We start from the raw sequence: 24,279 nt of genomic DNA on the forward strand, positions 1-24,279 counted from the left end.
CCACTGCTGCATACCTGCATCATGTGTGTTCAGTTAATCAGATGCTGGAAGATACCACCTTAGATGAACGTGGAGTGAGGACAAAGTGAATTCGTTGGTTGGAGGATGGACAAGTAAGTGGACAATTATTATGCTTAAATGAACATTAAAACAGCCTTCTCCTAATGAAACTGCTAAGCTGTGAACTTTGTGAAATAAATGTTAATATCTTTATTGACAATTTACTAGTGTTAGTTACCAAGAGACATTTAAGTTGTTGAATGCAATGCTTATTATTGTATTATTTAACGTTTAGTTAATGCTTATTACTGCATCAACAAATGTTAGCAGTGTTGTTAAAAACTGTTAAATAATGTATGAGGTAATACTTTAATTAACATGAAAAACATTAGTACATGATTAATAAATGCATTAGTTACCTATTAGTTAATGCTTATTACTGCATTAAGTACAGTTAATTAATGTACCCTTATTGTAAAGTGTTACCCTTTATTTTATCTCTATTTTATTTGTGAAAGGGCTAACTAGTTCTTCTGTAACTCCTCACTACTGGAGACATGGTTAGAAATCTCTAACTCAGTATTATGCGTCCTTCTGCAGTCTTCCAGCAGATGACAAGGCAGTAGAGTTTATCATCATGACAATATTATTTTAAGATCAGCAAAATTAATCTCTGCCCTTTTGACGTTCTTGTTACTTGGCTAGAAAAAAATTAGCCAAGCTCCCAAAAAAGAACTTGCATATTTGAGTTAGAGGAGAAATCCTTTGTAACAAGACAGTGTAAAGATTAGTGCTATATAAGTCATTTTTAAAGGTAATAATCATGATGAACTGGACACTATTCTAGTAATGGCTGCACATTTTTAAAATGGGAACTACAGTAGACACCTAGTGAGGGCTGATTCCAGGGAACTTACCATTCCTACTGGAAAAGCAACAACTGGCAGAGAAATATGACAAAGAACCTTTCTGAGAGAAGGCCACAGCAGAGCGAGATAAAGTCAAATGAGGTGAAACGCAGGGTCTGCTAAAAGCTGAGTCGGGGGGAACAAAACCAAGAGTAATGGTTTGAGAGATGGAGAGAGAGGGGAGAGTAAATGTAAATAATTTAAGATAATAAGAGTGTTTAAATGTGGGGTGGGCATTTGTGGGCAGATGGGAGCATTAAAGCCAATTTGTTGCTGACAGAGCTACCCACTCTTACATCTGATCTGCGTGCCACATTAACACAAATATGACCCCACAGGTAGACAACCACGTCAACTCATATTAAAGACCAGCCATGTAAAACCAAAATGTTCTCCCAGTGGCAAAGGCAGCATTTGTTCTCCCAGTGGCAAAGGCAGTGGATTTTAGCATTTTGCCAAATGTGTAAATGTATTTTTTTTTTCCCAAGCTCAGTTCCAGAAGTTACACTTAAGCTCCTTGACATTTTCTTTTGTGTGCTTTTGCAGGAATATTCAAGAAATGGTTTCTTTGCTTTGTTTTTCTATATGTTGAAGTAATCCACGCTGTACTGTAGGTACATAGGTCAGTCCTGGGTAACCAAGTCCTTAAATGCCTTCTGTGGAATCTGTGAAGGTGTAAAACACAGGACTGATGCTTGAGAGATACACAGCAAATTCTGACTGGTTAAAAATGAACAGCTTATTATTAGTATTGTTACTTACAATTAGTACCCATGTTACACACATTTCAGGCTTGTGGAAAGAGCTGTGGTGTTCTTGTATTCATGGTTTATCACGTGCAGGCATGCACACTCTGATCATATACAGTATGTGCGTGTTTGCTCCCCAGCTAAAGCAGCTGGCAACATTCAGATCAACTAAAGTCACTGTATTAATATACAGTAGGAGATAGAAGAACAAAGAGAGAGAGGCACAAAAAAAACTGTTCTCCCAGTTCCACTCTTTTTTCACATCCTTTTCTTTCTTTATTTCTCATTCTTGCAATATCACTTCATCCCTCCTCCTCCTGCAGAACATTCCTGTCAAAGTCCATCACCATCTGGCTGTTTCTGTAGTGCCCATTATTCATTTTCTTGACAGACTGCTTGCAAACCACAGCTCCTGCGTGTGTCTGTGCTATGGCTATGTGGGACTCTAATGCTTACTTTACAGGTTATTTATGAGGCTTTGCTTCGCTTTGATGTACATGACAGCAACGGTAATACACACAAATAGTATGGAGTCTTACAAAAAGAGTAAGAAGAACTAAAATGGTCTAGTTGGCATGTGACCAACTACAGGAGGAACAAACAAAAGTCATCATATAAAGAAAAAGTAGAATCTCCATTTATGTGTACATTTATTTGTGTCGAAACATGGTCAGATTTTCATCTAAGTTACAATTGTGAACAAACTATTTAAAATGGTACACAAATGCTTTTTTCTCCATATTGAAGACATCATTCAAACATTTTAGGTTGAAAAAAGGTATGTGAACCCCTAAACTACTGATAAACAAAACCCTAGCTGGAGCCTGGAGTCAGCAAACCTGTCCAGTCACTGAAACTAAATAGGATGTGTGGGTTAGAATTCCATCCATCCATTAGCCGATCCCAGCTGACAGTGGGCGAGAGGCGGGGTACACCCTCGACAGGTCGCCAGTCTGTTACAAGGCTGACACTTAGAGACAGGCAACCACACTCTCACACACCCCTACAGGCAATTTAGAATCACCAGTTACCCTAAGCTGCATGTGTTTGGACTGTGAGAGGAAGCCGGAGTACCCGCAACTCCTGATGTGAACTATGCATTGCAAAACAAAAAGAGCCACTTCATAGCAACATGAAAATGTCATCCCAGAGGTGAAGCATGGTGGAGCCAGCACCATGACTTGGCACTGCTTTCATCTAGGCCTGGACAGTTCGCCATTATGCAGCAGGACAATGACCTTAAACTCTGAAGTAAATGTAAGACAGGGTGGCTGGCCTAGTCAGAGCCCTGACCTTAACTCAACAGAGAAGCTGTGGAATGACCTCAAAAGAGCCACTGACACCAGACATCCTAAGAAAATGGCTGAGCTGAAGAGGCTGGTCCACAATTCCTCCTGAGCCTTGCGAAAGTCTGATAGTAGAAGCACTTGCTGCCAAAAGAAGTTCAACAACTTATAAAATCTAAGGTTTCGCTTATGTTTTCCACTAGAATGTGAATGTGGGTTTGTTATATAAAGATGTGAAGGTTATAATTATATATGTGTTATATGCAAACAACAGAGAGATATTTGTTTGTACTCTACCAGGTGATTTCAGGGGATTCATACTTCTCTTATATATTGTGCATGCCTGGTTAATCTCTCTGTAGGGGCACCAGATGCAAACTTATATCGTGTATGTCGGTGTGTGTCTCACAGTTTGTAATTATAAAGCACTACGTGGCTGGAGGTAATTATGAGAAATTAAACACTCAAGATGTGACATGTCATTTGGCAAACTGTCACAACAGCATGTTTTTGCATTCTGTCAGCTTACAGTAGGTTTAAGGCATTATCTTTTTAGAAAATATACCATTAAGCATGACACACGGACATGCACACAGAGAAAACACTTGCTGGAACCTTCTTATTCTTCCCTTCTTGTTTTTCTCTGGAGATTAAGCCAGCACTTGACACTTCATGGCCATTTTACACTCGGCTCAGTGCAACTTTCTTCTTGTTCTTCCCACTCTTGTGCTGTCAGTGGAGCGTTTCTACTCAAAATGCAAAGACATAGGCAAGCAAGAAAGTTGGCGTATTTTAATGAAGGTCTCTCTCTCTCTCTCTCTCTCTCGCTCTCTGTCCATTCTTTCTCCACTTGAGCCCATATTTGTGTTTCATTTTCATCCATTTCACAGCTTTTCTCTCTTGCTGAACCCTTATTTATATTCATGGTTCTATGACCATTCTGCTTTTCCTCTGCTCTTCACATCTCCCTCCTCTCCTCAAGTTCCATCCCATCATCTCTCCTCTCTCTTGACATGTGACTCTGTACTCAAGTAACATCACAATCCTTTATCTTTACGAGTGGCCTTCTCTTTGTGTGTGTGTGTGTGTGTGTGTGTGTGTGTGTGTGTGTGTGTGTGTGGATGAGGATGGGGGTGCAGGCAAGACACAAATGCTCCAACAGCCATATTCAAATCTCATTTCACACTGCTGAGGGTGAAAAGACCTGACACAGCACTCTGTGAGAAAAGGAGGAGAGAAGGAGAGTGGGAGAAAGAGAGAAGAAGTGAAGGGAGGAATATGAGAGATGGGAAGGAAATAATGGTAAAGACAGAGCTGAAAGTGGAGGAGGAGAGCAAGGGACACAACATGGGAGAGGAAGAGAATAATAGCTGTTGGCATTAAGCTACCTACAGTATGGCAAAAGAGGGAGAGGGAGGAAAGGAGGAAAGAATGAATAACACACAGCCAATTCTAAAAAGGGAAAAGGACAAGGATGGAGAATGGAGTGAGGATGTAAAAAGATGAGCGAGAGAGCAGAATATCATCAGAGCGTAGAGGAGGAGGAGAAGTTTTGACAGGTTTCTCATTGTCAGCAAGTGTCGTATTTTTGTCGCAATTTCTTTTCTATTTCCAAAATTACATCTCTCGACCTTACACTCTCGACTTTTCTCTAGGTAATGCTCTGTCCCCCTCTTTTCTTCTTCCACTATCCACAGCCCACCACCTTCCCCCTTGTACAATGTGCATGTTTATGCAAATGAGGCCATTAGGAAACTGCTTGTCTTCCGCCAAACTGAGAAAGAAACAGTCGTTTCAGGCTTTGGTGTTTGTTTGAGTGTGTACAGTACATGTATGCATCAGCACATGTCCTAATATCATCACATTTCCCCTTTAAAGTACTATAGGTTTCTTTCTGTGTGTGTGTGTGTGTGTGTGTGCATGCGCACAAATGCGGATTAATATGATTCCCTACATTTTTATCACCACTGCTTCACTTCTTTTTACATGAAATGCTGCAACAACTCTCCGGAAGCACATCAGCTCTGTGTTTTTCTTTCCCCTGCTGTCTGTCTGCTTTCTTCCTCTTCCTCTTCCTCCTCAGCTTGCTCATCTCCCCCCATCTCCTACCTTCTTTCTGTCACCTGTGTTTCCCACCTTTCCATTTGCATTGTTGTCTTTTCTCTGCTGCTGTCCCTTCTGTCTCGTTTGCCTCAGTCACCCCACGTGTTTCAGCCCTGCCCTCCAACTTATTTTCTCTTGTCATCCACTTTGTCCAGTGCTTTTTTTACTCATGGTCTCCGTCTCTGCTCCCTCACAGTCCTCTGTTTTGTATTTTGCCTGATTCAGTCTATTTTTCATCTTGTGTTTTGACCCTTTTTCCACCTTTTTTCATATAGTATGATGATAAATATCTGGCTGGACTTGTAAAGTTAGCCTTCATTCATTACCCTTGCTTTGCTTGGCTTGTTTTTATCATAGCCATTTAATTATTATCAATACAAAAACACACAAACATTCAGTCAGACAAACATACATGCTGTAAACTATACTCAGACATAGACGTACTGTGTGTTTCAGTGTTAGCATGCATAATGAGCCCTCACGTGCTTATGTATGGACACACATTTGCATACTGTACGTGCTCTGACAAGGCTCTCGTTTCTCTGACTTTCCTCTTCAGGCTTGATATCAAGGCTTTGTCTGTTCTCTTTGTCTCATGCTCTCTCTCTCACACAAAGTTATCCAGAGACACATGCCTGCACACACGCACGTCACCTCACGCCAGTTTTTAAACTTTGGATGGCAGTTTCCTGTCAGGGCATGAAAGCAACGGGGAAAGAGGTTTCTAAAAGGAGAGGAAGAGACAGAAGGGTAGAGATAAGGAGTGCTGACAGATGTTCAGCTCAACGCTTTTCGCCCCATAGAGGAGAAAAAGAGGAATAGATCTGTCATTACTTCTCCTCCTGTCCCATCACTTCCTCTTCCCTCTGCTCTCTGCTCCTCTTCTCTCCTCCTTGTTTGCTCTTGCAAAGCTCATATTAACCAGAATTGACTCCATTCCTTTGATCTTGAGGCAATGAAACCTTTAGGTAACTTTTAACAAAATTCAACAAAACAGAACAGAATATATGGATGAAGAGTAAGTTTAAGTTCAACTTTTACAGAGCAACTTTAAGATGATGTCCAGCTTGATTCCAATGGTTTGGGCAGCACATGCATATGGATGACATTCAGTTTCCCTCTGCTTTCCTTATGTTCCATTTGTTCTCTGCTTCTAGCTGCATAGTTTTGCCGAGTCGGTTACTCTACAGAGGAGCAGGGAGCGCAGCATCTAGTTCAGGGCCTCATGTAGAGCTAAAAACCTATTTCTGGAGAATGGGGACAAAAACAAAGCAAACAGGCTGAAATGGGGTGACCGACCTCCATTGTAGAGGATGGTAATGTTAGCTTTCAAAGTAACTTCAAAATTCATTATCAATACATTTGAATGAAAATCCAAGTGGAAAAAAATACTGAATAGCAAGACTGAACGACTATTATTTGTATTTTCCATTGCCTGTATGTTTCTACATCCGAAACGTACTGTAGCTCTGTTGCCATTATGCTCTTACTGTCGTGTGCATATCGGTGTTTACTCAATTCAGACAGTATGGATTGGCTGCATATCTACATTTGTTTGTTCAGCAAGAACAAATATTTAGACAAGACAGTGTCTTTACTGCAGTCACACTGGACCATAATGGTTCTCCACTGATGCACAACATTAACTTTAAAAGTGATCGTCTCGCTGCCAGGCTCATTGTCCTCTGTTGCCCTGTCAAGGTGTTTTGGAGGGAGCTACACCGACACAACTACTGGGCATCACCAATAACATTTCTGTGGGTGCAGCCAGTGACACATGCATTTGCTGTCTTTAGTTTAGGTAAACTTGAGCTATTTATCTCAACAAATGTTCTGTTGTCCTTTACCAGCTCTGAATATAAATAAGAGCACAACGGTGAATGTCTCATCTGTATGTGGCATTAAGCTTTGGAGTTGAGCACAAGAAGGTCCTTCGTCGTAACAATGGAGAGATTTGAATTTTTCACCCCCACTGTCCACTGCAGTACTCTACTCTGCAGTACTCTAGGCTGCCCCCTACCATCTCTGGAAGAACTGTACAGTTCCCGTTGCTTGAAAAAAGCACAAAACATTTTGCAGGACCCATCACACCCTGAACATTGTCTGTTTGAGCTGCTGCCTTCGGGGAGAAGATACAGAACAATTAAAGCAAGGACAAACCGATTAAGGAATAGCTTCTATCCGAGAGCTATTGTTGCTTTAAATGCTGCTAAAATCTGAATGATAGATGGGTTTATTTATTTCGTGTGATTTTAAGGGAGCCGTGCAATAGTCGGATGTGTATGGATGTGAGTGTGTAATTTATGATTATTTTATTATCGAAGGATTGCATTTTAATTTCGTTGTACAATGTACAATGACAATAAAGATATAACAGATAACAATATTCTGGCATAATCCAGCTCTTGATAAATTTGCAATAATCTGCATTACTCGCTCCAGAGTGCCTTTGTTTTTGTTATCACTGGTGAGATGCAACTAGACATTAAAATGAGTGGGAAAACTTGTAAATGAACAAAAGCCTGGGCAAGGAGATAAATGGATGCTGGGTCAACCTGTCTGCCAAAATGGTGTCTAACCTTGAAAACAAATTCCCTGCCTGTCTTCTGTAAACACAACACCACCAGTGGAAGGCTGGAGCAAAGTAAAAGGAGTGGGTTAGGAGTGCGTGCAGGTGCAGGTTCTGGTTGTTGCAAGATTTCTTCTCCATTTGTTTCTGATTATAAGGCACCAATTCTGAAAATAACTGCATGTCCACTACAAGGGTGACCTAGTTTTAAGACACATCCTTTTTTTCCAGTAATGAAGTTCCTCTTTAAAGTAAGGGAGGTTGAAGGTTTTACACTAAGACTGAATCACAAAGCCACTCAAATGCAATCACACAGCCTCTCTTGTGTTTTAAATTAGGAAGATAATTGTGCCTCTCGCCAATTAAGGGACACCTGTGACAATGATAGCACCCACTGTCCTCATTAGCATTACTTACTAGCTACCTAGGCTGAGTGCATTTTTGTGAAGCAGTGGAGAAGAGAATAGAGACAGACACACACAGACTGAGCACACATTCACACAAACAGCACACGTCATGTGTACACCTGCAGCTGTGCAATAAATAGTCTAGTGTGCCTAGTGTGAATTGATTGTCCTCAGTACCTCTGCTTCTGCCAGTGTAGTCAGCAGCGAGCAGACAGTTGCTTGATCTGGTTTGGAGCTGATACTCAAACTCAACAGAGCTGACAGTAGATGCACTTGCATGTCAGCCTATAAGAATGACCATTGTCTTATTTAGCGTGCCTATAAGTATGAGCTTTCTCTGCCTCACACACAGGCAGCCTGAGGGATACGTTTGTCTTTTGTAACGGTGAAAGAATGACAGCAAGAGCTTTAATAGTAAATCATTGGCAGCTTTATTGAACCTCCTCTCCCTCACCTATATGGATCTAAGCTGGGAGCCAGTGGGTGCCTGTTATAAATCAGTCAATAACACATGGGACTCTGTGCACAAAAACGTCCACAAAGCACGGATGCCCCTCCGCCATCCCCCGACCTCCCCGCACTGACACATGTACACACACGTATCCACACGTCACATGATAATAAATGTGATCAGAGTTGAGTTTTTCCTGTGTGAATCACCCATCCTGTCGATTCGATTCCTGTCCTCCCCAGTCCTCCACTCTTATTATGAATCATGTTCAGAATGTACATACAGAAATTAATGTGAGCAGGTTGTAGGTATGTATTGCATATATATATATATAAAAAGCCAAATTTATAGGTATATAGGTAGGTAGGATTGGTTATGGTGTCTTTTTTAAAGATAGACAGGGAATTAGATGGATCACTGAATTGATCTGTACAGTGAAATGAGTTGTATAGTGGCTGATGTTGGATCCAGACAAATCTCAAACACGCCTCTGTTTTGGTTCCATTTTTTGCAAAGAATACCAGAACTACTGTATCATGAGTGCAGACAGAAAGTGAGCCAACAGAATGCGATGTCTAATAACGGTAATGAAGGTCACAACATACTGCAAACTATATACACTGTATGTCTGCGCTCTCTGTGCAGTGAGCCAAGATTCAATTTGTCAGCCCCAACCTCAACTTGCATCTCTCCAGCTCATTTTCCAGCCTGTGTGTCCTCCACCCATCTACTGAATTACTATTATTAAATTTTAATGCACTGTCACCCCACAGCAAGAAGGTCCCGGGTCCGAACCCCGGCCGGGGCTCAAACTCCTTTTTGAGTTTGCATGCTCTCCCTGTGCGTGGGTTTTCTCCGGGTACCCCGGCTTCCTCCCACAGTCCAAAGACATGCAGCTCAGGTTGACTTGTTACAGAGGACAGACGGACGGGTGTACATTTTAATGTTAACATAATCCAAACTCTGAAAAGGCTGTTAGCATGATGCTAACGCTAATAGTCTTGAGCCGCTTCACAGTGAAAAGTAAGCAAGTTTGTTTTAGCAAGACCGTGTCACAGTGCTGATAAAGACTTAAACACCAGTATTCATGTTGACCTAAAGACACAAAGATGTGCTCAGTATTCACTCAATCGGCATGCATGACTAGAGCTAATGCTATTAAAACAGATAAGGCTAATGGGGGCCACCGCTTCATTATAATCCACTGGCAGCCTTTCTCTAAAGACGATTTCTGACATAGAGCTTTGTGTCCACTTCTTCACAAAAGAGAGACAGAGAGAGTATTAAAAAAGAAAAGAGGTAAAAGGTAGAATGACTGCATAGAGAACTGGAGTTTTAGGAGGGATAAAAAGATGAGAAATGTGGAGGGGGATGATGGGTAGAAATCAAAACAGATTAAGAAACTCAAATGGAAACTGGAAATTTTAAATTCCAAAAGGAGGATGAAAGATTAAAGAAGAATCAAAAGAAATCTTTCATCATTCCTCAGATCAAAAAGTTAATTGCTGAGAAGACCAGAAACTATATTTGACAAAATACATATAATTTTAAAAAATCAACACTGTTTTAAATAAAAAGATGCTGTTGATGCATGAAGGAACAATAAATGGACAGAGCCTTGAAAGTCTTTATCCTGTTCAGTTCACCATTAATTACATGTTGGACAGCTTAACTTCTGTGCCCAGTACAGCTCCCCACAGTTTTATACAAGTGCTTTAATATGTAAAGTGGCTATCAAATGATTTTTTTTGTGTGTTGGCATTATACAAATAAAGTGTGAATGCAGCTGCATAGAGGAGGGTGCTGATTCTCAGTGGTAATGGCCCAGACGATCAACACCAAAGCAGGCATCATTTGATTCATGTTAGTATGAACATTGTACTTAAAGAAACTTTATTTCCACAACCTACTGACTGATTTATAGCTAAAATGTATTTTCACACATTGAATTTATTAGTGTGGTAACTTGTCAGAATGCATTTTGAGATACATTTTTGCAACCTAATTTTGGAACAAAACAAAATGTAATTTTCTGTCTGTGGTAAAGCCGCCCATTGCACTGGTTTGTGATCCATAAATCATGTTTGGGCCAATCTGGATATTCTGCCTAGAGAGGATAAGGCTGCTGGAGGCAGGAGATGGGTCTGACACCGATACTGTATGTCACCCACCAACTGAAATACCTTTAATGTGTCTGGCTGTGGCTGCAGGATAACAACCCATTTCACTGCAGTGGCTATGGATAATTTAACCCATTACAGCACAGAAATTCACAAAACACTGGATTTAGCAAAGGACACATACACCATACAGTACAGTGGTATGGGTGATGCAGTATTTGCTGAGTAGAATTAAACCTACTTTTGTGTTGAACTGATATAAAACTATGTGTTAAGTTTAAAACAATGTGTTTTTGTAGTTAGTAAAAACCCAATACAGATATTGTTCATGTAAAGTCAGCTGCATGTCATGTTACACAATTTAGGAATGTATGTGGCAACGGTTATAGAGCACTCTTTGTCTTTACCTTGCTATATAAGGTTAAATAGCACCAGCAGTGTGCACAGGAACATTTCCCAGAAGTCCCTTCATTTTTACTCGACCATAAACCAGTCACGAACAGCAAGATTAATAAGAGACTTTTAGAGGGCTCAGCTTTACTCAACTGCCGTTGGATTTAATGGCATTTAGTATTAACATACACTTGTCTTCTGTTCAGTTTTATCTTAATTGGGTTTTAATAATTACTTTACAATCTTATTTGTGGCTCAGATTCACCAGTGAAGTCACAATGAGCACTGGTGACTGCGCTGTTGCTGCTGCCTGTCACACTGTGATTGTAACTAAAGTCTGACAAACCATGACGCTTTTAGATGACTGAAGCCCACGCATGCTGCCATGTGCCAACCTGTCACATATAGTGTTGATGCAGCGGGTTCTGAACCTCGTTTACTTTCTTAGGAAAAATATTGTAGGTGCCCTGCTCTGTGGATGAACCAGACAGTTCCACTGGTTTAGTGCATTTTCTGCCCCCTCTTTAGATCTATTGAGTGTTATTCTAAGCACATGAGTCCCTATTCTGTGGTGATGTGAAAACATGGAGGCAGACTGCTGGCACAACTGAAAGAGGTGATGCAATGATGCGGAATTTAAAATGAATAATGACCTTACACAGCAAGGCAGTGATTATTTTTGAGCTGTCCTGTAAACTTCCTCAAAACCCTTTCTGAATGTGCTATAAAGGTGTTTTCATCATGCTCAGGAGTCTTTTTAAGATGACTGATTTGAATACAATAATGGCCCTAAACATATTAAGGTTTACTTGGCAAGCTGAAGTTGCTGAGTGGGAATTGTGTTCTTCTCCATTATGCAAGAGTCACATTTGTTATATTTAGAAAGGCTATTTTATAGTGCTGTCAAAACGCCAGCCATCTTATTCAGTGTTGGCTCCTCTGTCAGTGCCCAATGTATAAATACATTATATTCTCTCACTGAGTATACTGCACTGTATTGATAGTCTCAGTAGCAAAGTAACATGTTGTTTTGATCACTCAGCAATAAGTGTCCAAGCTGGTTTCTTGGGTCACTGAATGAAGCAGTGCTTGACGTAGCTGATGAGGCAGGGAGCGTGCATTCTCTGAGGATGTGTGTGTAGCCAAAGTTGTGCTCTCAAGGGATGCCTGCCCTGAAGTGAGCCTAATGGCATTAGCCGCTGCCTGTCTCTGAATGGTCCAGTGCTGCATTATGTTTCTTCTGTTATGCACACACACACACACACACACACACACACACACACACACACACACATACATCCAGGACAGCACCAACCATCAGGGAACTGCCTCTTGCTTTGTCATATGCTCATTTGTCAGCCCAGTCACACCTGTGTGTGTGTGTGTGTGTGTGTGTGTGTTTGTGTGTTTTCGAGTGACAATCTTATATTTTCTTCTCTGTGCTTTGACGCAGTGAGAGAAAGAATTTAAGAGACATTAAGAGTGGTTGGTGTGATGTTCAGATCCCTGGCTGTCTGTGAGTGAGCGCCGTGCTGAGTTCAGTATTGTCCCAAATCACGTGACAGACACGCATGTACACAGTGCACATTATGCACACTCCCAGCCCAGCTGTATTTCTGCTGAAAAATAAATCTTTCCTCTCTGGTCTTTATAACTTCTGAAACTCATAATGCAACATTACAGGGAGGTACTTTTTAATGATGTTTTCCCGTAGAAACTGAGGATTATGTGCTACGGAGTGTCAGATTCATTATCAGTTCTTCCCAGATGTCCTGATTTTTCTTGCAGTAGATCTGGGCTGCTGTCCAAGGCTACACAACTGACTTTAATCGCAAGGGGTACTATAATGGGATGCAAATTTTTTACCTTTTACTGGTTATCTTGTTAAATGAGCTTATGCAGTTATTGTTCCTGTTATATAAAAACCTTTTTTCATAGCAGATATTTTTATTTGTCATATTTGTAAAAGCACAGGTGTTATAACATTAATGATGGCCCCGATCTATTTACTCTAAGCGTCCCATATACATATTTGCTGTAGTTTGAACTTGCAGAATATACAGATTTTAGAGTTAAGGATGCACAAAGAAAACATTCCCCTTTGATAATACATTGCATGTGTCATTTATCATTATGATCATGCACAGCACAGAATCTTCTCATTTTAATCCTTCAATTGTTTATGTCGAGTCTTCACTTTTAGGTTCATTCAGCGACTCACTGAGAATTATAGTCATTACTTGTATCCCTTGGGTATTATACATCAGATTGTTGATATCAGTGTAAACACCCAACAACGAGCTCTTTGCAGCTTCTTTATATTCAAATTAGCAGTATGAAATGACTGCAATGAAGAATGTGTCACCCAATCCCCTTATGGATCCACAGTATGTTTTTGCTGTTGTTTTCCATCCAGCTTCTTCCTGTGTCTGTCTCAGACTGTCACAGTGAGAGTGTGTGGGAGGGAGAAAGCAAGTTTTTCCATGGCTCATCGCAGCCTTTAGCTCACAGTGCTGCTAAATGAGTGACTGTATATCTGCTACCTCAATTAAGAGTGTTAATGTCTGAGAGTGTGTATGTTGAGAAAGTGTGACTGTGCTTGTGTCAGTGCTACCACAGCAGTCAGGGCCTTGTGCGTAGTCTCTTGTATTTCTCACTCTGCTTCTTTGTGTCACATATTCATCAGTCACCATCATTATACACAAAAAAGAGGAACTTTATCCAGAGTGCAGTAATATTGTAAAAAGAGACAGTTTTATGGTGCAAAGGTGGGTTTTCTAGCTTTACGGCGCACACATAGACAGACAGTCTTACACAGAACACACTCCTTCCAACCATTTCTGCAAAGCTGTCTCCTGCTTAATTGTAGTTGCCGGTAATAGCTGCAGGGTGTCTTTAAGAAGCTTTGTCATGGGAAATAAAACAGCAGAGTAAGAATAAACTTCCTGCCTCCACAGGAAGCGGCTGTTGCCATGGTAAAACTAATTTAAAAGGTCAGTCATGGAAAGGCAAACCAGCTTGGTTTGAGAGATGGTATATACAGCACAGGGATAATGAATGGAAGGTACGCTCAGTGATGATTATTAGGCAGACACAGAGTGAGACTTAACAAATCAGTGTGTGGTTGACTTTCCCCTTTTTATTGTTTTTGATATCTCCACTTGGCTTAACACCCTTTTAGTGAATTAGCTCTGGAGCTATGAGAGATGTCAAGCTACGAAATCACAGCTGTCCTATTTTCTTAGCTTGTACTGAACAGCTTTTAATATTGTTACAAAAACAAAAGTGTACCCTTCTGCTAGCACTTATTCCTGGTGTAGGATTTAGTGCTAACAAGCACACACATGTGCACATAAAGAACCCACACTTATGCGTGCATGTTTGTAGTTATCTGCTCATGTTTGTGTAGCGCAGGCACATACTGATTGTTAACATTCACACATGCTCAGCTGTTCCCCTAAAGTTATTTCTGTGAATTAGTTCTGGCCTTTAACATTGATATTGTGTCTGTGTGTGTGTGTGTGTGTGTGTGTGTGTGTGTGTGTGTGTGGACAAGAGTGCAAGACTCTGCATATACCGGCTATGCACATGTCCAGCCTTCACTTAGCTCCTTGCCACTTGCTCAGGCTGCTGGTTAAAAGCAAGAGCACTACCAAGCTGTGTATGTTATTATGCACTCACTTAGGTTCCTGGCTGCTACTGGGTGACTTGCTACCTGGCTCACCAGTTTGCTGCACATGAAGGCTGGCTGAGCCAAAAGAAAACTTGCTGTCATTCATTCTTTATTTGCATTTTCCCTCCTAAATAGTTTTTCATGTGGACTTTTTTGCCAGCAGTGACTCATGACAAGGCTAATTTTCTAAAGTGAAACTTTATAACATTTGGCTTTTTGGGAGATGATGCACTGAAAGCCAAATTAGTTAATAATACTCAATTATATGTGCCAAATGGACGATCATTCATATGGAAGCTCAGTATTCAGATTAAATGATGTTCGACCATCTCAGGCCCCATAATAAGTAATAGTATATTGTAGCGTGTTCTCTGGTGAAAAATGAGGCATATACAAAATTACACAGTGGATCATGCAAAAACACAAACACATATTTGTGCATGTGTGTGTCTGTGTGAGCATGTTTTGTGTGCTATATTATAGATAAAAGTGAATTCATTTATGAGCTAAGCCATTTCCTCTCCCACAACACTGTGATGGGGCTAAATGAATTGTGAATAAATGTGCAATGACTATTGACATTGATTTACTCTCTGTTTTTGTACCCTTCTGTGAGTGTGTGATTGTGATGTGTGACTGTTATCAGTAAGCAATGCATTCTCTTAGACATACAAGTGAGTGTACAATAAGACTATTTGCTTTTGCAGGGCATAGAAACAGCAAGAGACTAATGGGCTTTGAGGCTAGAAAAACTACAGGCATTAAATATCTGTGAGTTGTGTGATGTTGTGGAAATGACTGCTTGGCCAAAAGTTGTTTGTCCCATCAAAAGTTCAGGGTATAAACATGTGATTCAATTCATATTTATTGTCTGCAGTACAAATACTAGATGGTAATGAAATCAAAACACTGTCATCTGAATTTCTCAGAGATCTGTAATGTGTCAAACAATGTGATAATCATTTCATTCCTCTAATCCCAGCGTTGTCTCCTGTTGTCCTTCAGATCTCGCCTGGGTTGCAATGACAAGCGAGGAGTGTCCTGTGCCGCTGGGGAGCACTTCCCCAGCAGTGCCAGGGCAGATTGAGGACTACAGCTTGGCACAGGCTGATGACATCATCGAGGAAGTGGGTCCAGGTGATGATGACAGTATCGGCAGTGACTTCAGCACTCTCGTGTTGCCCTTCCCAGAGCTGGCCCCTGTCGTCTTTTTCTGTCTCAAACAGACCACCTGTCCTCGCAACTGGTGCATCCGTATGGTCTCCAGCCCATATCCTTTCATTCACCAGAGGAACTGGCGCCGTTAGCCTTAAAGAAAATCTTTACTTTATCCCTTAATTTTCAGTATTTTAACCCCAAGTATTCATCTGTTCTCACACATCATGTCCTGTTATCTGTTATCCAAAGCAGTGGTTTTTAAAGCTTCATTAAAGCCCCTCCTCTTTAAATCACTCCCGTCATCCTCTTCCATCAGCTGGTAAACCTTTCATTCAACATTCAGCTCCTATCTTTTCATCTCCTTATCCATCACTGGTGCTTCCCACCTCTCTACATCCAGAGCCTTTTTTTTCACTGGTGCTTCCCACCTCTCTACATCCACAGCCCTTTTTTCCACTGTTACTATGTTCTGTCTCTGTTTTGTGTTCTTTTGATACATTTTCATCCATCTTAACTCTGACCCCCCTCCTCTACCCATCCACACTCACTCTTTTATCTTGTGGATTTGCTACCACAATACAGCAGACAACCCAGAATCATCTCAGAGTAAGTTTGTTTGACATCCTTATACAATTACAGCTGCAGTGATCAACGTTCCACTGCTTGAACAATGGAAGTGAACATTTGTATGTGTTTATATGTGTGTGCATGTGGCTTTAGCTTTAGGACCCAGAAAGAGAAGTTGCCTGTTTGCTGACTACACTGACAGTAGCTGTGGGACTAAAGATTATCCTTCCACATTTGGGACAGACGAGACCACACTGAACTGGCTGCTGCACTGCTGCAGGACTGTGTGTGTGTGTGTGTGTGTGTACATCAAGCCTCTAAGGAGTGCAGATTGAATTGTTGTAATTATCACTGTTAAATTGTTAAACTAATGATGCAGGACAGGATTTCTACCAGGCTTTAACCTGAAATAAGTGACTGAATAGAGTAGTGAGAATTAGAGTGTGGATACCCACACAGAGCCTGACGGGACCCGGCGGTACCCAAGGATTTGGGCCAGGTTCCGGGTCGGGTTCTGACATGTAGGTCAAAGTTTAGGCTAGGCTGCTGGAGTCTGCTTCATTTAATTATAAGGGGAAAACCACCATGCAAACTCAACTGCGTCAGGCTCGGGTCTGCGTTTGGACGCCACACTCTCAGGTACAGGTTGGGTTCAGACAGAAATATGCGGCCTAATCCATCTTCTAATGAGGTTTATTTATTTTATTTTAATTATTACTTTAAAGTTATTACTGATTAGCTTGATGTAGGTAGACTTTTTCCTATTCAGTTGATCAGTTTAACATTCATAGCACCAAATACCAGGCCAAGAACAACAGTTGTGGAATATATATATATATAAAAAAAGAGGGAATGAATGCTGAAAGTCTGGACATGAGCTGTGTTAAATTGATTTTGAACAAAAACCTGAGTACAGACACAAAGAGAGATTTATCTGATGGAAAATACGTTAAGTATTGAAGCAAAAGCCCATGAAATGCCTTGTAAATTACAGAAGCTCAGCTTTATGACCCAAGCGTTTACAGTGAGCCAGGGAGGGGAGACTAATAATACTGTATGTCTGTATTACAGACAAATGAATGGGTGGCCAGAAAATCAGGCAGACAGAGGGAGAGTGCAGGCAGTCGGATCAAACTGGACAGCGAGACCTTCTGTTTGCCTTTCAGACTCTGTCTTTGATGGTTGAGGGAATAAAGGTTTCAGAAGGATTTTCCACTGTTTTCTAATGGCTGAGCTCTGTTGCTCTCAGTTGGCCGCTTGCCACAGAGTGCAGACGTGCCAGTGCGTATGCCGCATACACTCACTCCAAATCTCATTTCACATCGCCGGAGCTTCTGTTGCAGCTTATTGGTTGCTGGACACCCATGGTGGTTGAAACTGTAAGCATGTTAAAGCACAGTGAGACAAACCTGTGTGTATGTAAGTGGGTGAGAAAAAAAAAAAATCCAAAATGAGTTTGAAAAAGGTGAAGAATAATTGAGTGCGTCTGGTGTTTTGAAGGATGGCTGTTGTTACTGTAATTGAGGTAATTTTCCTCCGCTGGAATCAGGTAAAGAGCCAAGATAACTTACAAACACACACCTCAGTCACCATGTGGGTAGTGAGGTGCTACCTGTTGTCTGCTGTGACTCTGTTAGTATATACACTTCTGAAGCTGGCTGAAGCTTGTGTGTCGGGGGGGCAGCATATTCATAGTTTAGGACTAGGGGGAAGGTTGTGTGCATCTACTGTGGGACTTAAACTGGTTAACTGGTGCAAGAGTTTGGTGTTTGCTTTTGAAACCCTGATTTGTACCTGTATGGGTGCGTTTACTGACTGTACTGAAGTAGACAGTGCTATAAGTACTGTATGATGAATTGTTTAAAAACCGACCAAATTTGAGGATAGCACGTTTTTGTTTGTATTGTTTTCTACCACCATACACTGTCGTGGTGTGACAGTAATACAAGCCTTATTTCAGCATCATCAAAATGTTTTCTGCAGTGTGTGTGTGTGTGTGTGTGTGTGTGATCTCCATTTTTCAGATCAATGATTCTGTCCAGCACACAGTAACTGTGAGAGGCCTTCAGTGACACACACACACACACACACTCACACAAAAGCTCTCCTACGCTTGCCTGCAGCAGAGCACCTGGAGCACCTCTCTTATATTGCACCCCACACACTCCTTCTCCCTTTCCCTCTTGTTCGTGCCTGCTCACACTCTGTACATACCACACAATATAGATTTCTCTCCCATGATGTTCTCACTTTTTTATTCATCTTACATCAGTCTCATTTTCACACAAATATTAACATAGATACCAAATATAATTACGTTATTTTGCTTCATTTGATTTAATAATTATTTTCTTACAGCAAAGTTTAGTTAATTGCCACTCTGTCTCTCCTACTAATTAATTTTCCTCTTCCTTTGCTCTGCATCACTTTTCTCAGTCCTCTCTCTCTCTCCTCATTTCTTCCTCTGGATCACTGCTCTGCCTCCCCTCATCGCCCTCCACTTTGCTCCCCTATTCATTTGTGTAATTTTTGGAGACATGCATGGGCAAAAATACATGCATATTGTACCCCATGAGAAATGGAGTGCATTTGATCTGCCCTGCTGGTTCATTTTCCTGGAAAAGTTTCAGCTTTTCTTTTGGTTTAAATAGTAGAAGGCACTGTAGCCATTGAGTCGCTATTTCACTCCTGTTTAAAAAGATAGATCAGACGTGGGTCCCCATGCAATGTGACTCAGCTTTAATGGATCCATTATACTACAATGAAGGGCACAGATTTGTGCATGTTTGTTGCAACCATATGCATGCACATACTATCACCTACATACAGTACAGATAGGTAGTAGGATATCCAGTCTTACCTGGGCAGCATTAGTAGCTCTTCCATGTTCTCAAGTCCAAATTGTGCCATTTTGAATCTACATGTTAATTACAGTTATATTTAAGTCGCTTCTGCTCACGTCTTCACTTCATCAACATTCTTCCTCTCAGCAAAGGGTCATACCTGTAGCTTTCACCTGGTCATTGCACTGATTGAAAAGAAAAGAGTATAATTCAATGTGCACAGTGGATTATGTCCAGCCAGTCTGCAGCATTGTGTCTTAGTTACATGGGGAAGATTAGCTCTCATCATTGCTTCATTCTCCACATCAAGATCTGAGCATGTCAGGTCACTCATGCTCCATTATACCTCAGACAGTGCAATTAACTGGATTCAATGAAACCTGATCCATCAACAAATGCTGCTCCTGGAAGCACAGAGCCGCAGTTTATTGTGTCACGTCCTGACTCATTTGAAGGAGTTTAAGACCTCCAGCTTCTAAATATTTTAGTTTTATCATATGGAGTAAATAACAATTCTAAATAATATTCTACCCCTGAAAGAACAAGAATATCTCCTCTAAAAACCATCACCATTCTATTGTACAGCTACACTAGTTGTACCAAATTCTTAAGTGCAGTAATGACTGCAGAGTGGGTGCATTGTATCGGGAGTTTTAAGCTTCATGTTCAAAGTGGAAGCGCAGCATAATTACTTGCAGTGCGCAGGAGTTGTTTAGATGCAGAGACTGATTGATGTATGGCTCTGGGCACTGTCCTTTTTATTTCCCCATCCAAACATCATCACATTTGCATGCACATTTTCTTTCTCCTTCTTCTCTAGGTCTTCCTCTCTTACACTGAAGTTAGTGTTGCCTGGCTACTCTCACATGTTTGGCACCTCTCCTGTCATTTCTTTTCTGGTTTCTTTTTTCCACCAAAGTGCTTGATGCCAGTAACTGTCCTTCTCCTCACATTATCTCACCCTCTTTGCTTCTCCTCTGATTGGCTCCTCTGGTGTTCAAGCAGAGTGACCGGCCTCTGTGGCCCATGATCCTCTCTGGCCCTGACAGCTTGTTATCTCCATGGTGACGGATGGCTGAGGCGTTGCCGTGCCTCGCTCTCAGCCTCTGCTGAGGATAGAGCACACGCCTGGGACACATCACCTTCTCTCTCTTACCTTCTTGCTCTCTTGTTCTGCGGTTTTCTCATTCTTTTTCTGTCTCTCGACTTTTGCTTTATGTCTCAGCTGTCTGTGGTTCTAGTTGGAAAAGTTGCTGTGGGGCTACACGGTAGATTTATGTCTTTCCTTTTGCGATGACACTTGCAGTGAGGTGTGCTGCTTGATGGATGCGTGTGTAGATGTTGAATGTTTTTTCTCCCCTTGTTTCGACAGATGTTTTGTTAAAGAACATCAAAAGTCTGTCATTAATTCACACTCTGTCTTCATGTTTACTTTTATCTTATGCTTGTTCTACTGTCACTTTCTTGTAATTTCCTTTTTTTTCTTTTTTTTTTTTTAGCACTGAGAGATTCAGTGATTCCATTCTACCTGCATGCATCTCCCTTCTTTAAGATGCCATCTTAGTCCACATTTCCATTTATGCCTTGATCTTGTACAGTAATTTGAGTGTTCCACTTATTTTAATGTGTATGAACTGCTGTCCTTTCAGCTTGGGGAAAGCCTCTTTTCTGAAAGAGGTGCAAACATGAATGAGACAAACCTCTGTTAAGGATAAATAAAACTTATTAGAATACTAATGCTTACACTTTTAAGATAAATTCCAGTGCTAGTGTTAAGTACCAATACTGATTTGAGTGATCCCCACTCTCTCATCACTCTTGTTCAACGAGGCCATATCAAGTGACTCACTCATCTCCTTTTGTTTATTTCATTTCCTTGTTCTCTAAAGGACACCAGACTTTCACCAAACTAAAATTTTCCAAGAATCTCTAAATGAAATTGAAGTTCTTTCTTGGGTAGATTGAATGGATGACCTCAAAAGGTTTATTGTGTTACTGCTGTGATGATGTGTGAATTTACCACAAAGCCCGTTTCACTGTGTGGCAGGTCAGTTCACTTCTTCATCACTGACATGTGGTGTGTTTGTGAACAGTCTCACAACCATCTGTAGCTCTGTACGCAGCCATCACACAGCTATAAACTGGGGGGGGGGTGTATGATTGCTATTTCCTTTTGCCAGTGCCTGCGTACTTTGTCCACATAATATGTGCATGCATCAGTTCATGTGTACACGTGTGTGTCTGTTTGTTCTTGTACTTGTTACATAGTGAGGACCAAAGACTTGATTTTAGGGTTTAGGTTAGGTTAGGCTAGGCTTAGGGTAAGGGGGTAGGAAATGCATTATGTCAATGAGTGTCCTTGCAAAGATAGAAGTATAAGTGTGTGCGTGTTATTGCAATCTGTTCGATTATAGATTATGTAGACACTGTTCTTGACTTGCAGCCATAATTGGGTTATGCATTAGTTCAGTGTCACATTTTTTGAAAAGAATTGCATTTAGATGGCCAGCCGACATTATCCACCTACTGCTTCTGCACTGTGTTATGCTGTATGCTGTATATTGCAGCAATACTTTAGACAGCAGTGCCTATTTGTCTGAACTCAGTAACAGCAGGGCAGATTGCTTTTGGATAAACCGCACAGATAAATGTCAGAGGTGCACAAACAAAAAAAAGCACACATACACATACTCACAAACACATACGAACAGATGCTTGCACACACATGAGTACAAACAAATACATTTTTCTTTTCTCTTTTGGTTTTCCGTCTGTCATCATTGCGTTCTTGCTGCCTTATTTTTTAACTTCTAAAAGAATCATGTCTTCCTTAGAATGTCAGCTCAGCTCAGAAGTATAGCTTTACACAAACTGAGACTCTTGAGAGAATTTAATAAGTCATTTAATGGCTCCATCGCCACTAACTGCAGGGTACATTTTATCCAAGAGAGTGCTTTGTAGTTTGCTATTTCTCATCTATTATCCACAGAGTGCTGTATAAATTGTATGAGTCATTCTGCACTGCAGAGAATCGGTTATTTGCTTCCGACCTCCCTAAAACTCCCCTGAACAGATTGGAAAATTTCAAATGTGGCTTTCCTCAAAAATATGAGTATGTGATTAAAAAAAGTAACAGTGAGGACAATAGGGGGCCGATGTTAACTGAACGTGTTTATGTTAAAACCATCAATTTCATGTTGATAGTGATAGAAAGCTACTGTGCAATGGCAGGTTTTGTGTTTTCTGAGAACATGCTTGTGGACGTTGTCAGAGTTCAATGTGAGGCTAATAACTAGTCCATATCTCTGCTGAAGTGAAAATACCTAGCTTCCCTATTTCTGTTCAGGTGGACCTTTAGAAGACTGCAGCTAAAGATGGCACAGATACAGTATGTCAATACATCTCAAAGATCAACCTGAAATCTGAGTAGAAAACTACCTCGGGATTAGCAGTCAGAAAGATGGGAGGACAACAATTTTCTACTCAACTTAAAATGACCTGTCTAGTCCAGTCACGACTGCAGATTTTCTTCCAATCATCTTTTGTGCTTTTCAAAAATGTACCATATCTGTCTTCCTCCTCACTGTTTCTCTAAGCTCTGGGGTACTGGCTCAGAATGAGCATCATACTAAGGGCAAGAAGCATATTTTGCTTGCGTGTGTCTCTGCACTCGTTTGCATGTGTCTACAGCCTACAGTACATACAAATATAAAAAAACCTATGTATTGAATGCTTAAGTGTAAATACCGTTTACAAACTAAGCATTCAAGGAAGTTTTTCTGGTTAAAGTTATGTTAGTTTATTAACTGCAGTATGGAATTAAATTAACCATGGGTTAGTACTTAGCCTTGAGTTAAAGGTAGGTTTGGCGATTCTCTTCAGAAACACCTTTTGTTACATATGTTAAATTTCTCTTTTCATGCCAATGCCAATGAATACATTAAATGCAATGACAACAAGAGGAAACAAATCCAGCATCTTTGGCAGCAGTAGGACTGAAAAAAGCCCGACCAATATTTTTACTCTGCACGAAAAAAACCATTGGATGGCCTATCTGTCTGTCAGCCTACTTCCTGCTTGCGTGCACCCTGTCCTTGCATGAGCCAAGAGTTTCCGATAAGGCTCTGTTCTGTTTTACAGCTAAAGCTAGCAAGCTATGGCATAAAAGCTACCCACAGGAACTTTCATTCACAAATGGAGTTGTTCCAGTCCTTCCCCTTTAACACATATAGCCTTATAGGAAATGTTGTTGTTGTTGTTGCCAGAAGCTGCCACCTGCATGCAGTGTGAGGAGTATGCAAGAAGACTGCTGCATGGAACAGCTTTTACAGTACATGCAGCCACTAAATGCCAGCAGTAGTCAGCTCTAAGTGTTATAGATTGGATTGTTATCAAGATGGAATAAAGCCTGTGTTCTGGATGGATGCTGGAAAAGCCAAGACTTCTAAGGCTAGTTACCAGCTATGAACCAAGGCTAAAGCAGTTTAGTCATAGAACAGAGGTCCCCAACTACGGTTCGGGGCTGCATATCTGGGCGGGTAACACCGTAATCGAAAAAGTTACAACTAAAAACAAGTTGGATGCTGCAAGAAGTAAAACCAGAATGATGGTGTGGCTTTTGACTGACGGCGACAACTGAGAGATCAAAAGGGGAAAAGTGAAGCCATGGTGGCCATATTTTTGCTGGACAGGTTTTGTTTTGTTTGGGGGTGCATTTGTTATTTTCCTGAAATCTGTAAGTAGTAGTCAGGTAGTGTGGGTTGTGTTTTGGAGCAGCAGCTTTGGAGAGAAGCCAGAACGAAATGGTGGGATTTCTTCAGTTGTCTACTTTCAAAATCGAGCTTCCTCTTGTTGGTTTTTCCAGGATCCCCAGCCCTACCTTTAAATATAGTTCATGTCTTAGAATAAAATATGTAATAAGCCCTCTGACTTGTATTTTGTTTCTTTTACTTGTTCAGAACAGAAGGGCAACAGAGGGGCAACAGAAAGGCATCGTAGGAATTGAACAAAAGCAACAAAAACTTGTATGTTATTAGTTTGAAAATGGATTTC

General features: G+C 40.9%; 1 protein-coding gene across 1 annotated transcript in view; it reads left to right on the forward strand.

Annotated features, from left to right (window-relative positions):
• The window catches only part of LOC109969485 (voltage-dependent T-type calcium channel subunit alpha-1I-like), a 167,129-nt gene that overhangs the window by 39,183 nt on the left and 103,667 nt on the right, over positions 1–24,279 (forward strand). Inside the window, exon 2 of the mRNA XM_020616404.1 lies at positions 15,665–15,929. Coding sequence (XP_020472060.1) covers positions 15,682–15,929 — 248 coding nt within the window. The 5' untranslated portion in view covers positions 15,665–15,681. The remainder of the gene's footprint in view (positions 1–15,664; positions 15,930–24,279) is intronic.

This window comes from Monopterus albus, unplaced genomic scaffold (assembly GCF_001952655.1).
Source record: "Monopterus albus unplaced genomic scaffold, M_albus_1.0 scaffold174.1, whole genome shotgun sequence".
NCBI classification, from domain to species: Eukaryota; Metazoa; Chordata; class Actinopteri; order Synbranchiformes; family Synbranchidae; genus Monopterus; species Monopterus albus.